Source organism: Dendrobates tinctorius, unplaced genomic scaffold (genome assembly GCF_039654945.1).
Source record: "Dendrobates tinctorius isolate UK_male_01 unplaced genomic scaffold, ASM3965494v1 ptg000008l, whole genome shotgun sequence".
Classification (NCBI taxonomy): Eukaryota; Metazoa; Chordata; class Amphibia; order Anura; family Dendrobatidae; genus Dendrobates; species Dendrobates tinctorius.
Window position 1 is genome coordinate 16,556,409 of NW_027361676.1, and position 14,299 is coordinate 16,570,707.

Below are 14,299 nucleotides of genomic sequence, written 5' to 3' on the forward strand. Positions count from 1 at the left end.
GGGCGAAACAGGCAGAAGAAATTGTCATCATGGCGAGGTCAGGCCAGGAAGGAACAGGGGAGCAATCTAAGACGGTCCAGTCCAGGCATGTACTGCACAGAAGCGACAGCCAGAAAGGGAAGGATGAAGAAACCAGTAAATAACATGATGTACCAACTGTGGATGTAACGTGTGAAGTACTCGGTAAAGAAAGTGTTAAAGTTAACTTGGGCTGTGTCTCCATTGCTGGGGGTCGCCTGAAAGAGGGACTGTCGTGGCCTGGGAATTGCCCAGAGGAAGCTGAATCTGGAGATGCAGGTATGCTGGAGAGAAGAGTACAGTTTTCTGTAGGGGACGGTCTGTACCTACAGTAGATATTGTGGTTATTCAGGTCACGACCACAGTCCTCCCTTACATATTTTCAACCACTTTGGCTACCTTGCTGGATTACATTAGTATATTCAAAGGACCAGTGTTGCATTTTTCTTGTTGTTGGATTACTGGGTCGCGCCCCTGGATTTATTACTTTTGTTGCGGCCACATTGCAGACTTTAAGGAATCATTATTTAGGAGTGAAGTAAACACGTGCAGTCATCATTGCATTGCTTCAGAATTGCTTTATAGGCAAGGACATTGCTGCTTATAATATTGCCCCTAAATTTACCCTTTGTCAGATCATCAAAAACTTCAAAGAGTGATGTTCACTTGCAGTGCAGAAGACTTTAGAATGCCAATGACAAGAAACTTCCCATGTATCAATCCTATTGAAAACCTGTGGTCAAGCCTCAAAAATTTGGTGAACAAACAAAAATACAAAAATTGTAATTAACTCTGAGCACTGATTTGACAAGAATTGTCTATCATTATTCAGGATTTGGCCCAGAAACTGATATCCAGTATACCATCGAAAATTGCAAAAGTCTTGAAAAAGGGTCAACTTGATGAAGCTGTCATTAAAAGTAAAGATGCTCATACTTCAGTAACTACAGAAACATTTGACTAAAAGATTTAAAAACACTAAAGCAGCAAACTTTATAAAAAACAAAATTTGCGGCTGTCTCAAAACTTTTGACCATGGCTGTAGTCTAAAGTCAGAATTCATTTTGTTGCTTCGCTTGGTATTTTTTTTAATGTAAAAAAACCTCTCATATTGGTGCAAAAGAGAAAAAGTAATTTTCATCTTGTAGATCCTCAGTCACTCCAGTGCTGACAGTGCCTGTATCTGAATTTCCTACTCTGTCTGGTAGACGGATGTGTAGATAAAGAAACGTAAATCGGAATAGGATCTTATCCTTATACAGGTGAACCAGTGAGGAAACAAATGTGTTGTGTGTGACAAATAAACCACATTGAAAATCAGCAGTGCAGAGTAAATCCACTTTCCCTGGTATTCCGGCATAAAATGCTGAATGGATGTGGTACGACGTACAGAGGCAGGTGGAGGAAACAGGAAATATGAGCAAATAGGCAATATTTTAAGGCTATTTTTAAACATTTTAAGAGGCTGTACAACCCCTTTCACGCTGTGGCCATATTCCTTTTTTCTTAGTTTTTGTTTTTTTTTCCCTTCTTCCAAGAGCCATAACTTTTTTTTTTTTTTTTTCTGTCAATATGAGGGCTTGTTTTTTGTGGGATGAGTTGTACTTTTGAATAACATCATTTATTTTAACATATAGCCTACTGCAAAACGTGAAAAGACTTTCAAGTGTGGCAAAATTGCAAAAAAAAGTGCAATTTCACAATTGTTTTTAGGTTTTTTTATTTACCATGTTCACTATATGGTAAAACTGACCAGGCCATATGAGTACACAAATACCAAACATATAATTTTTTTTTTGTATTTAAGTGGTGAAAATAAATTCGGAAATTTGTATAAGAAAATGTTTCCTTTCTTCGCCGTATTGCAATAACTATAGTCTTTTCATTGTTCAGAAAATGGGGCTGGGTGAGGGCTTATTTTTTGCGGTCTGAGCTGATATTTTTAATGATACCCTTTTTGGGGTAGATACACTGTTTTGATCGACTTATTGCATTTTATTGCAATATTGGGGGGGACAAAAATTATGTAATTCTGGTGTTTCTGGAATTTTGATTTTTTTTTTTATTGTTACACTGTTTACTGATCAGATCAGTTTATTTTATATTTTGATAGACTGGACATTTCTGTACTCAGCGATACCAACTATGTGTTTTTTATTGTTTTGTTTTTTAAAAGGGCAAAAGAAGCTGCGATCAGCTTTCACAGGAGTATAGTAATCACAGGAATGGGGCTCATCTGCAGATCCTCGGCTGTCATGAAAACCCATTGGCTGTCATGTAAATCCATCGTCTCCCCAATATCACATAACAGGTGCGCCAATGGGAGTATGGAATAACACATTCCCCTGTCAGCACATGTTAAATCCAGAGACTGACAATGGGATATAACAGGTTTATGGCCACAGGCAGAGCCCCAAGGATGTTAAAAGCAGATGATGGCTGATTAACCCCTAAGCCACCTTGGGTTTTTTCCGTTTTTGAGCTTCCGTTTTTTGCTCCCCTTCTTCCTAGAGCCATAACTTTTTTATTTTTCAGTCAATATGGCCATGTGAGGGCTTATTTTTTGTGGGATGAGTTGCACTTTTGAAGAATGCCATTGGTTTTTCCATACAGTGTACGGGAAACAGGAAAAAAATGCTGTTAAATTGCAAAAAAAAGTGCAATTCACTAAATGCTAAAACTGAACTGTCATTATGATTCTCCAGGTCATTATGAGTTTGTAGATACCAAACATGTATAGGTTCATTTTTATTTAAGTGGTAAACAAAAATTCAAAGTTTGTCAAAAAAATGAAAACAAAAGTGTCGCCATTTTCCAAGACCTGTAGCGTTTCCATTTTTCGTGATCTGGGGCTGGGTGAGGGCTTGTCTTGCGTGCTGAGCTGACTTTTCTACTGATACCATTTTGGTGAAGATACGATGTTTTGATCGCCCATCATTGCATTTTAATGCAATGTTGCAGCGACCAAAAATACGTAATTCTGGCGCTTTGATTTTTTTACGCCGTTTACCGATCGGATTAATTATTTTTATATATTGATAGATCGGGCGATTCTGAAAGCGGCAATACCAAATATGTGTATTATTTTTGGTTTTATATTGAATAGGGTGAATGAGGGGTGATTTGAACTTTTATATTTTTTTAAATTTTTTAAAATATTTTAAAAACATTGTTTTTTACATTACACTTGAATCAGCAGTCTCCGCGCAAGTGCCACATGATGACATCATTACACTGGCTTGTCACAGCAGAGGCTATGGAACCTCCCTTGGAGCTGCACTGCCATTCTGTATAGTCGGTAGCGGAGCACCAGGAAAGCCCCCTGCTGGGATATGTGCGCCACAGAGCACAAAACATTATAATGTGGGCAATTTGGTAATAGGCACCCCCGTGGATTTGGTCCCCAGGCGGTAGCTCAGATTGCTCTCACTATAATCTGCCTATAATTATGCTACAAACAACTAAAACCAAATGTGTATTCTGGTCCTAATGCCATAAGTTACTCTCCCCTACCTGCTAGCTAGCCTATATGCAGAAGAAGGGGTCATCTGGATGGGAGCTATGTAGATCCGTGCTCATTGGACCACTCTAATAGCTTTGATTTTATCAATGGAAAACAAAACTAGGGGTGGCTGATGGGTGCATAGGTAATAAATACTTGAGTTATGATAATGAAAAAGAGAAGTTATATAATAGAATAGTTTGCTTGGTTATGAATGAATATAACTAGGCTTCTCCCTTGTCACCTTAAGTGAACTTTATAGTTGATGCAGACAAGCCACTTACTGTATATGTTATCCCTACATATTTTTTATTTTTGGCTCTTAAGCTTAAGCTGCACATGTACATATTAAACAATCTGTCACCATGACATACTGTACGCTCAGATGTAATTATTTACATACTCTTAGTATATTTATTCTATCTTATGGACACTGTGTTAGCTCCAGGTGCTTTACACATTATATAGTTATTTCTCACTTATTTCTTTGGAAAGCATATTATTTTGACAAAATGTGCACAATAAAAACAAACATTACCTTTAAATTTACTAGTTTATTATCTTGAGCTATTACGATGTTGAGAGTCGTAAGAAAGCGCAGTTTACATTGTTGTAGTGTTTTATCTACATCTAAGAAAAACATTGAACATTTATTTCGGCTATATTTGTGCTATATCTTTGCCGGTTCCACTTAAAGCTCTGAATACTCTGGCAGTAGTACTATTTTTATTAGGTTAACGTGCAGTGAGTCAATGTAAAACTGCATAGAAATCAAACGATTAAAATACGTTATGCCAAACTAAATCTTCTGATGACAAAGCTGTAGGTTCACCCAACCTGAACAAGGGAGTTTGTTTCTATAAAGTCTCCTAATTAGATAACACTGAGACTATACTAGGACTACTAAAGTGGGAATGTGGCTTCTAATTTATCCACGCCCAACTTCCATGTTGGTGATGTGCGGCTATTGCTGCTTTTGCATCCCCATGCAAGTTGAGAGACAGGATGACATTTCTCAGACCATGAGGCTTAAAACCTAATTCTCCCTGGTATCATGATAGATATCACAACTACAAAGAACTTGAGATTGTACTGACCTGTTTATTACAGCACATTCAAAATAATATACCGTATTTTTCGGATTATAAGACGCACTTTTTTCCCCCAAATCTGGGGGGAAAATGAGGGTACATATTATAATGGTATACCTTACCGGTACCGTTTCTGCAGGCCACAGGCTGGGATGTGGGGGTGTCCGATGGTGCTGCGGGTGCCCAGCGGTGCTACGGGGGTGTCCGGTGCTGCAGGGGTGTCCGGTGGTGCTGCCCAATGCTGCTGCGAGTGTCTCCAGTGCTGCGGGAGGGTCTCCTGAGATCTTGGTGCCAACATCTCCATCTGCGCATGCGACGCTCCCGGCGGCCATTTTCCCAGAGTCCACCGCAGAGGAAACAATGGAACTGCGCGGGGTGCTGGCCTTTCACAAAATGATGGCAGAGACCCCCGCAGCAGCACCGGACACCCCCGCAGCGCTGGACACCTCCATAGCACCGCTGGGCATCCGCAGCAGCACATGGCAGCATCGCCAGACACCCCTGCAGCACCAGACACCCGCAATGGAGTGCCGTACATCGGAACACCCCCTCATCCCAGCCTGCGGCCTGTAGCATCACCCCACTCCTGCCTCCTTCAGCAGCGACCCTGGGACCCCTCTTCACTGCAGCCACCACCCCTGGTAAGCAATAAGACGCATGGAATATAAGAAGCACCACCATTTTATTAAAAACAAAATGTTTTCCTATTTTTCTACTCAATATTGGGGGAACGTCTTATAATCTGAAAAATACGGTAAATATCCAATAATCGTGGATCTATTAAAGTTTGAATTTGCTTATTTCGCCAAATTTTTGCACAAAAAAATAGATTTCTGGTAATAGATTTGTATGAATCTCAATCGTGGAAAGCCTGTAATTAGTTTGAAAATATATGTGGGAGGGAGGGGAGTGCGAGAACCCTATTAAACAAAAGAGTTTATACTTTACAGGAGAGAGATGACCATGATGTCCATAAGAGCTTAGACTCTACAGGAGAGAAAGGACCCTGCTGACCATAAGAGGTGACACACTACAGAAGAGAAAGACTTACCCAGAGATTCTGGAGATGGAGAACTACTCTGCCATACAAACTGTGCTCCAGTGGTAACCACAGGTACTAACCACCACTATACAAGGTATGACAATCCGTAAGAAGTAATATAGTGGCTTGCGAAAGGATTCACCCTCTTGACTTTTTACCTATTTTGTTACATTACAACCTTTGTTTAAATATTTTTGTAATCAGATTTGTGTGTGATTCCTCAGCACTAAATAGTATAACTTGGTGAAGTGAAATGAGAAAAATATAGGTATAAATTAAATTTATGTGATCAGATAACTAAAAATTGTCATGTGCATATGTATTCAATGCTTTTGCTATAAAGCCCTAAAAATTTATTTTGCAAGCAATTACCTTCAAAATTCACATGGTTTGTGAAAAAGGAAGTCTACCTGTGTGCAATCTAAGTGTCACATGGTCTGTCAGTATATACACTCCTTTTCTGAAAGGCAACACCAATAAGCCAGAGGTACCACTAACCCAACAACACCATGAAGACAAAGGAGATCTCCAAACAAGTCAAGGACAAAGTTGTTGAGAAGTACAAGTCACGGATGGGCTATAAAAAAAATCCCGATCTCTGTTGATCTCCCGGAGCACCATAAAATCCATTATCATCAAATGGAAAGAACACGGCACCACAACAAGCCTTCCAAGAGAGGGCCACCCGCTAAAACCCTCAGCCCGGGCAAGGAGGTCATTAATCATAGAGGCAGCACATAGACCAAAGGTAACCCTGAAGGAGCTGCAGAGTTCCCAAGCAGAGACTGGAGTAGCTGGCCATATGACCACAATATGCTTTACACTCCATATAGGTGGCTTTTATGGAAGAGTGGACAGACAAAATCCTTTAATTACACGCAAGAATTGTAAAGCTCGTTTTGAGTTTCCCAAAAGACATGTGGGAGACTCCCCAAATCTATTGGGGAAGGTGCTGTGGTCAAATGAGACCAAAATTGAACTTTTTTGCCAGCAAGGTAAACGCTATGTATGGCACCAAACCAACACAACACATCACCCCAAGAACACCATCCCCACAGTGAAACATAATGGTGACAGCATCATGCTGTGGGGATGTTTTTTTGGCAGCAGGGACAGGGAAAATTATCCAAGTCGAGGGGAAGATGGATAGCACAAAATACAGGGATATTCTGTCAGTGATTTGAGCCTGGGATGGAGGATCACCTTTCAACATGACAATGACTGCTAAAGCAACACTCGAGTGGTTTAATGCGAAACGTGTAACTGTCTTCAAGTTGCATAGTCAAAGCCCAGACCTTAATGCAATTGAGAATTTGTGGTCAGATTTGAAGATTCCTGTTCACTAGTGGAAACCATCTAACTTGAAGGAGCTGGAGCAGTTTTGCCTTATGCAATGGGCAAAAATCCCAGTGGCAAGATGTGGAAAGCTCAGAGACTTATCAAAAGCAACTTGCAGCTGTAATTGCCACAAAAGTAGACTCTATACAGTACTGACTTTAGGGGGGTGAATAGTTATGCACACCAAAGGTTTCAGTTATTTTGTCCTATTTGTTGTTCACTTCACAATAAAAAGAAAGAAAACCAGTTGTTGGCATGTTCTTTACATGAACTGATGCAAATCCTCAAAAAGAACAGTGAAATTCCTGGTTGTGAGGAAGCAAAACACAAACAGTGCCAAGGGAATGAGTGCTTTCTCTAGCCACTATAGCTGCAGGGCATTATGGTAAGGCCAGCGGCAATGCAAAGTGGCATTATCCCACTCTTTGATGCTTCAGCAGTGTGAGAAATGGGAATGGACTAAGTTTTTTTTTTTTTTTTTGTAAATTTCAAAATTTTCTAATTCGCGTGACACGTTACTCAAACTCGATCCTCCACAGATCGATCCTCTCATGTCTACTAACTATACAACAAATTCCTAGTTCTACATTCTGTTTTTTCGCTTGGTCAAATTGAACTCACTCAAATTTCCATGGAAAATTATTACAACCTATTTGAGTGAAATGTTAGAATACACGAATACATTAGACTTAATCTAGAAGTTAGAATCATCAATTTTCTATACATCTGTTACAAACACATCAGCCAGGAGTAAGGGAAAGTCAGTAGTTGTAATTAAAGGCCCCGTCACACATAGCGATCTCGCTAGCGAGATTGCTGCTGAGTCACAAGTTTTGTGACACAACAGCGATCTCACCAGCGAGATCGCTGTGTGTGACAGCGATCAGCGAGCGGCCCCCCTGCCGGTATCGCTGATCGCTCTGGGAAATCTCTGGACATTTCTTTCGGCGCTGATCTCCCGCTGGCCAGCACGCATTGCTGTGTGTGACAGGCGGGAAACCAGCGGTCAGCGATAAAATAATAATAAAAAAAATATTACTATTCTCACCTTCCGACGTCCCGCGCAGCATTCCCGCCTCTCTCCACGCTCCGGTCCCAGTAATCCTTTGCAAGAATGACCACGAGACTTCGCGATCCTGCGAGAACGGACGTTATCACGGTAATTTTCGCAAAGGATTACTGGGACCGGAGCGTGGAGAGAGGCGGGAATGCTGCGCGGGACGTCGGAAGGTGAGAATAACAATATTTTTTATTTTAATTCTATTTTTGACATGAATCAGCGCTGTACACAGCGATGCCGCACGCGCGGCGTCGCTGTGCTAATCGCTGGTGAAGCTGTCTGTTTGACAGCTCACCAGCGATCACATAGCGATTCACCAGCGATCCTGACACGTTGTTGGGATCGCTGGTAAGTCGCTATGTGTGACGGGGCCTTAAGTCTCCGTCAGTAGTGTTTGTCAGCTTCAGTAATTTTACTTCGAAGTTCCTTACATTGGTACGTGAGGGATGGGCACGATGAGAACAGTGAGTTTAATATGGTCTCACTATTCACTTCTAAGATAAATAATATTTCTGCTGAGACTTCTCATGTTTCTGATTAAGAACCATGGAACTGTATATTGTACCAGACTTGTCAAATAAATTATCCATATAGTTACTGTGGAAAAAAGCGGAAATTTGAAACATCTGCAGGAAACGTCACAACCTTGTAGCTAATGTGTAAATGCTATATTTCTTGTTATAAAGCATAAAATCAACAGTTACCCTGAAGTAGTATTAATGCTAGAAAATTATTTACTATCTACAGTATCTATCATCTATTTCTCTATTATCTATCTATCTAGCTATCAAATATCTCTGTATTATCTACAGTATCTATCTATTATCTAACTATCTATCTCTTATCTATCTCCTATCTATTATCTATCTATCATAAGTGTGAATCTCTGTCTGTCTATATCTCTGTGTGCTATATATTCTTGCACTCTATTTTCTATCTCCATTTTTTCTTTGCATTTTTTTCTATAGATCAATTCGTTGCCATATTTTTTTCTCTCCATGCACCTGAGTATGACTTGCGATATGTGCACCTGCAGATGATACAATCCATAACTGGACAGCTTCTTTTGGTGACGGCTCACAATTTATGTAACAAACTGCGTATCTGGAAAGAAAAGCTGAATATTTATTCCAATTAAACTAAGCAAGGTCAAAGTCCTAATACTGATGCTTTTGGAAATCACGTCACAATAAGCACACAGCTGCCTATTTACAGCTTTCCACCGTGAGAATGACTTTCGCAGTAAAGTTCCGTGATTTATAGACAGCCCGGTTGTTGACAGGTAGCGTTTAACTAAATTGGAATTTGAGGTATGGATAATATCCACGGAAATCAAGCATGTCTGCATTTGGCAAAACGGGTCGGAAATAGGACTTGTACACACAGGATTCCCACCATCATAAAATAAACGTAGCTACAAAAAGAGAAGCTCCCAGTTTACCCGCACTGGCTGTACATTGTACATTTATTCTGAGCTAGTACAACCATAACCTTAGCATAACAATACAATTCAGCAATCCACACGCTCCCCAACAGATGAGTTATCAGTACTTACTTAGCGGTTCCCTCGCCTTCACAGTACCAACAGCGCTGCCGTTTGGAACATCCTCTGATATTACAAATGTATAGCGGGATTTTTCAAAGATTGGAGGTACGACTGTAGTTTTTTGTATGTTAACAGTTATGGATGCGTTCACTGCAGAGGTAAGACCACCTTTATCCCGTGCACATACAGAAAAAGTCACTTGTAATTCTTCCAGATGATTGAGCGCAGTAATCAAATAGATAATACCTAAAATAAAAAAAGCGACATTCATTTGCATTAAATATTACACAGAAATGTTCTTCCAAATGATACTGCTTGCAGTAAATTAAATCATAATGTGTACTGTACAGATCTATATTGCTAATAATCCATAAAGGGGGACCTCCACCCAACTTCTTTCTAGTGGTGAGGTCAGACTTGTGTGGCAGGTGGCTGCCAGGTGCCATTCCAGCGCGACGTACAGCAATAGCTGCTGACCCCAAAGGGACAGAGACGTCACTTCCAATACTTGGACAAAAACAGGACGGCCACTGGGGACACTTTCAGACAGTACGGCCTCAAAGGACAAGTTCAGACAGGACGGCCTCACATGACAACTTCTCCGTGTGCAGACAGGACGGCCACAGGAATATGCTCACAGTTCTGACCTGGGTATTCAGCCCCCAGGGAGGTACTGCTGATGTGGCCATGGTGTACGGACACTGCCGAAGCGATCACAGGAAACAAGGGCTAACTATGGGGGACTAGCAGGAACACTGGTTACAGGACACTAACAGACAAAAGAAGGGGGACCTGGCAAAATACAGTTACCACCAGCCACCTAACAGAACTATAGGGGTTGCTCAGGCACCCCCCAGAAGAGGAGGATGCCTTTTATACAAGCTGTCTTCCAGCTATTGGCTGGGAGACACCTGGCAGGTGCATGTACACTTAGATAAATGCTTCCAGCACATGCTGGGAGCAGTTACCATGTGTGCACACTGCTCCTTTAAGAACAGTGGAGCACGTACATTCACGGCCTAGGCACCCTGCCCTGACATAGTCAGGCATTCACAGAGGAGGAAGGAGGTAGGAACAGGAACACGCCTGGTATTGTGCCACATGCTGGAGCGGTGAGTAAGCCGGCATCTTCACATAGTGGCAGAAAGGAATACCATACATGGGAGCTACAACTTCCATCCCCCCATCTCTGTCAGTAAAGGCTCTTTCACAAATCAGATTTTTTTGGTTAGTGTGCTATCTATAATTTATGCAGACCTATTAAAGAGAATGTTTTTTACTTGTCATTTTATTGGGGAAAAAATAAACCTGAGAAATATATCCTGCTTTGATCCATGTTGCCTATAACTACCTTACATCATACCCCCTATGATCATTTTATTAACCAAATAGATACCATATTGGTCCAATGTAGTCCATCAAATCCAATGTAGTCCATATAGTGATAAGAAAAAAGAAAGAAATGTCTAATATTTATTTTCACTTGCTTTATCTTAATGTGCCCAGCACTGACCTCCTATTTGTTGTAGACTTTAACCTTTCTTATTTCAATAGTAAATGGATGGTGGGCCTTGCATTCTCTAGTTTGACACTGTGAGCACCACGTGGAGAAATACATTCACATGCCTTGGCATGTTATCAATGAGGTTAATGGTTGTCTGAAATTTGTTTCTCAATGAAACAACTCCAGGCTGCATGTTACTCATTCTACTGGGAGTACTCTGTGTGGCCTAAATGTGCTACCATAGCCAACAGAGTCTCCGGACTTGTCTCCTATTGAGCACATCTGGGAATTCATTGGTGGGCAATTTCAAAGAGAGCTGCCAGCAGCGAGTCTTGATGATTTTTTTGCCCAAGTGCATTCAGTCTGCAGAACATTCTTCAAACAACCATTAAATACCTCAGATATCATGCCATGGCATATAAGTGCATGTATTTCTGTGTGTCGCACTCATATTCAAGCAGAAAGATGCACTGAAAGGCGTATATAATACTTAACTTTTACTTTTTAATAGTTAATATAGTCATCAAAAAAGATCACCTGTATTAAATAGAAAAAACATATAACAAAGACTCTCCCTGTAAAGGCCGAGACCATCACCAGTCAGTTCCAGGCAATTAGTCTCTTCAAATTCGAGACCTCCACTATCAAAAAACACAACTCCAGTTTCAAATTGTACCCGTCAGACACAACAGATGTACATATAACAGTAGAGGAAAAAAAGGAACAATCTCACCCAATCGTGTAAGAGGAGTAGTTACAAATGGTCCGTATGTCAGCAATTTTCTGTTGCCAGTTTAGAAGGAGTCCAGGTACAACCCAAGAGTCCCTATAGTAGTAGTGAGGTGAGTATAAGGGACATTGAATTCACAGAGAATAACTTCTCTGTTAATCGAATTTCCCAGTAAAATCCTCGCTAACAGGTAAAAGTTAATATTGTCAGATTTGCCCATCTCTATCAAGAAATATATATTGTCCACAGATTTCAAATGCTACTTTTTCAAATGTTCTCTATTTTTCTTCCGTAGTAACACATAAGACTTCTGATGTGAATTCGTGAAACTGTAGAAGTGTATATAAGATTGATCTACGTATATTGGTTTCTGTCATCAAACATAATTTAATGAGGGTCAATGTATTTCTCTAAAATATAATGTTCGCAGTTAAAAATATTCCTCAGCTTCTCAGAACAAATTTTAGGAAGTATATCTGAGGTCTAAAATAGTCTGAGGTCTAAAAATGGTGCAAAATGAATCTCAAGTGTCAGGACAAGCCTGCGGATGACTTATTACAGCGGAGTAATTGTCCAATTAACCTTTTAGCGATCCCTCCTTTGGGCCTACTTCCAATACGTCAGGCTTTGCAAATGAAACTGTAAAATATGTTCCTAAAACAAGTGTAAATTCACTTAACTGTGATTTATAAGTCGTCTTCTTCTGGGTCAACTGAAAAACAATTGCTACAAGATTCACTTACCGTATATCATTTTATTTGAGAAATATATTTGAGGTTGTAAAAATGTTGCATCTCCTACTGAATATAGCAGGTCGCCTCAATGCTACGACCACTAAGTAGCCAGAATTTAATCAAACAGGAGGCAGATGGTCAAGAGGGGTGAACAGTTTGTCACCCAAACTAACCTTAAAATCTAGCAGACAAATTATTGGAAAATCTTTAAGATGGAGATAAACAGAACAGGATTAGTCATTTAAAGGGCCCAGTATGGCAGATTTGGAATACTATTTTCTGTAGAACGTAACCTTTTTCGAGGACTCAATGTTTGGTAAAGAACTTGCTGGTATAAAATTAAGTCTGTTAGTAATGAATTTATCATTTTGTTTCATGTTTTCTATGTGTCACTATTTTGTCTTGCACGTGTCTCAGCTGTGCACTAAGCGTACCTTGTTATCCATGTGAAGTATTTTTCAATTCACTGAAATTGACATCAAATCCAAACACAGCAAATAAAGAAGAGGCCATAATTATCAATACTTTGTCATCTTGAAAATATACTACAGGAAGCAGCAGGCCCCATGATCAAAGGCGGAGGCAGCGTAGGCGCAAAATACTGATAAACAAGCACTCATACACCTATCATCCACGGAGGGCACGGTTGCATAGTAATACTGTATAAATGCACATGAATAAGGCTTGTATAGGGCACCAGTCAGAGATGTGTCTTGTGCAGTGTGCTGGCCAACAGCCTCTTGGTGACCTCCATATTATTAGAACAGGTGGGCTACCCAGGACTATGTAAGTACAAGCCAGAGGGTCAGACTGATCTTACTGATCATCAGAGACCGTGTTTGCCGCGTTAAAGTATGTCCTGACCTATTATTAATATTATTTGATGAATTGTTTCTGATGGTCACCAGATATGTACCAGGAAAATGTGGATTGGGGACAACCAAAAAATCAAGACATGTGTTGAGGTGTAAGTGAACCCTATGCTTCAGTTTGTAAGTTGCCTCCTGCAGTTTATTGGGGTTGTGTGGCTGCTTTTTCTGTGATCTGTGATTTTGGGGGGGTTTGATGTTCTTTTCAATGAAGTTTTTTAAATTTTACTGTAGAGACTCAAGGCAATGAGGACTCGACACTGGCTGTGAGCTTAAATATTTTGCACAAATATCAACTAATACCTGACATATATTTTCATCTTTTTAGGATGGGGCCAGGTCCTATAGGGTTGGTGGGGGGAACTGCAGTGTTTGTCCCTGTTGGGTGGCCACGGGGCACACATATCATTGGTGCAACTTGCGCAGTCGCACAGGGGCCTAAGCAGTAAAGGGGCCCATTTCTACCTTCAAAGCAGGTGGAATTATGCATTTTGATGAGCTATTGGAGTGCAAGGTCCCACATACTGTTCTCGCACAGGGGCCCTTTTCTGTCTGTGTCTGACAGTGGGTGCCCATATAGTATAGGCAAGACCAATGGGTCACAAACTGGCTTGGTGCACTACAAGTGTCTGTGTGACTGTCACCTTATACCAGCCTTATCTATGTGCATAATATTAGGCAACCCCCTTCTCCATGGATGACAGGTCTGAGTGGTTGTTGTGTTGCCTCGCCTTTATCATGGAGGCCTGTAGTATATTTGCACGTTGACCAGATATTGACAAGTATGGCCTCTTCCTTTCTGAGATGTATCTGAAGTATTTGCACATGACAACACTTCCATTAGTTATTTGCTGTCTTTTCAGAC

At 40.6% G+C, this 14,299-nt stretch overlaps 1 protein-coding gene and 1 long non-coding RNA gene across 2 annotated transcripts in view; one reads left to right on the forward strand and one right to left on the reverse strand.

The window, feature by feature from the left end:
• The window catches only part of DCHS2 (dachsous cadherin-related 2), a 387,512-nt gene that overhangs the window by 87,386 nt on the left and 285,827 nt on the right, over positions 1-14,299 (reverse strand). Inside the window, exon 4 of the mRNA XM_073576392.1 lies at positions 9,607-9,843. Within this exon, the coding sequence (XP_073432493.1) occupies positions 9,607-9,843 (237 nt within the window). The remainder of the gene's footprint in view (positions 1-9,606; positions 9,844-14,299) is intronic.
• Positions 1-14,299, forward strand: part of LOC141090540 (uncharacterized) — a 67,320-nt gene that overhangs the window by 47,521 nt on the left and 5,500 nt on the right. Inside the window, exon 2 of the long non-coding RNA XR_012232415.1 lies at positions 5,562-5,747. This is a non-coding gene — a long non-coding RNA (uncharacterized lncRNA). The remainder of the gene's footprint in view (positions 1-5,561; positions 5,748-14,299) is intronic.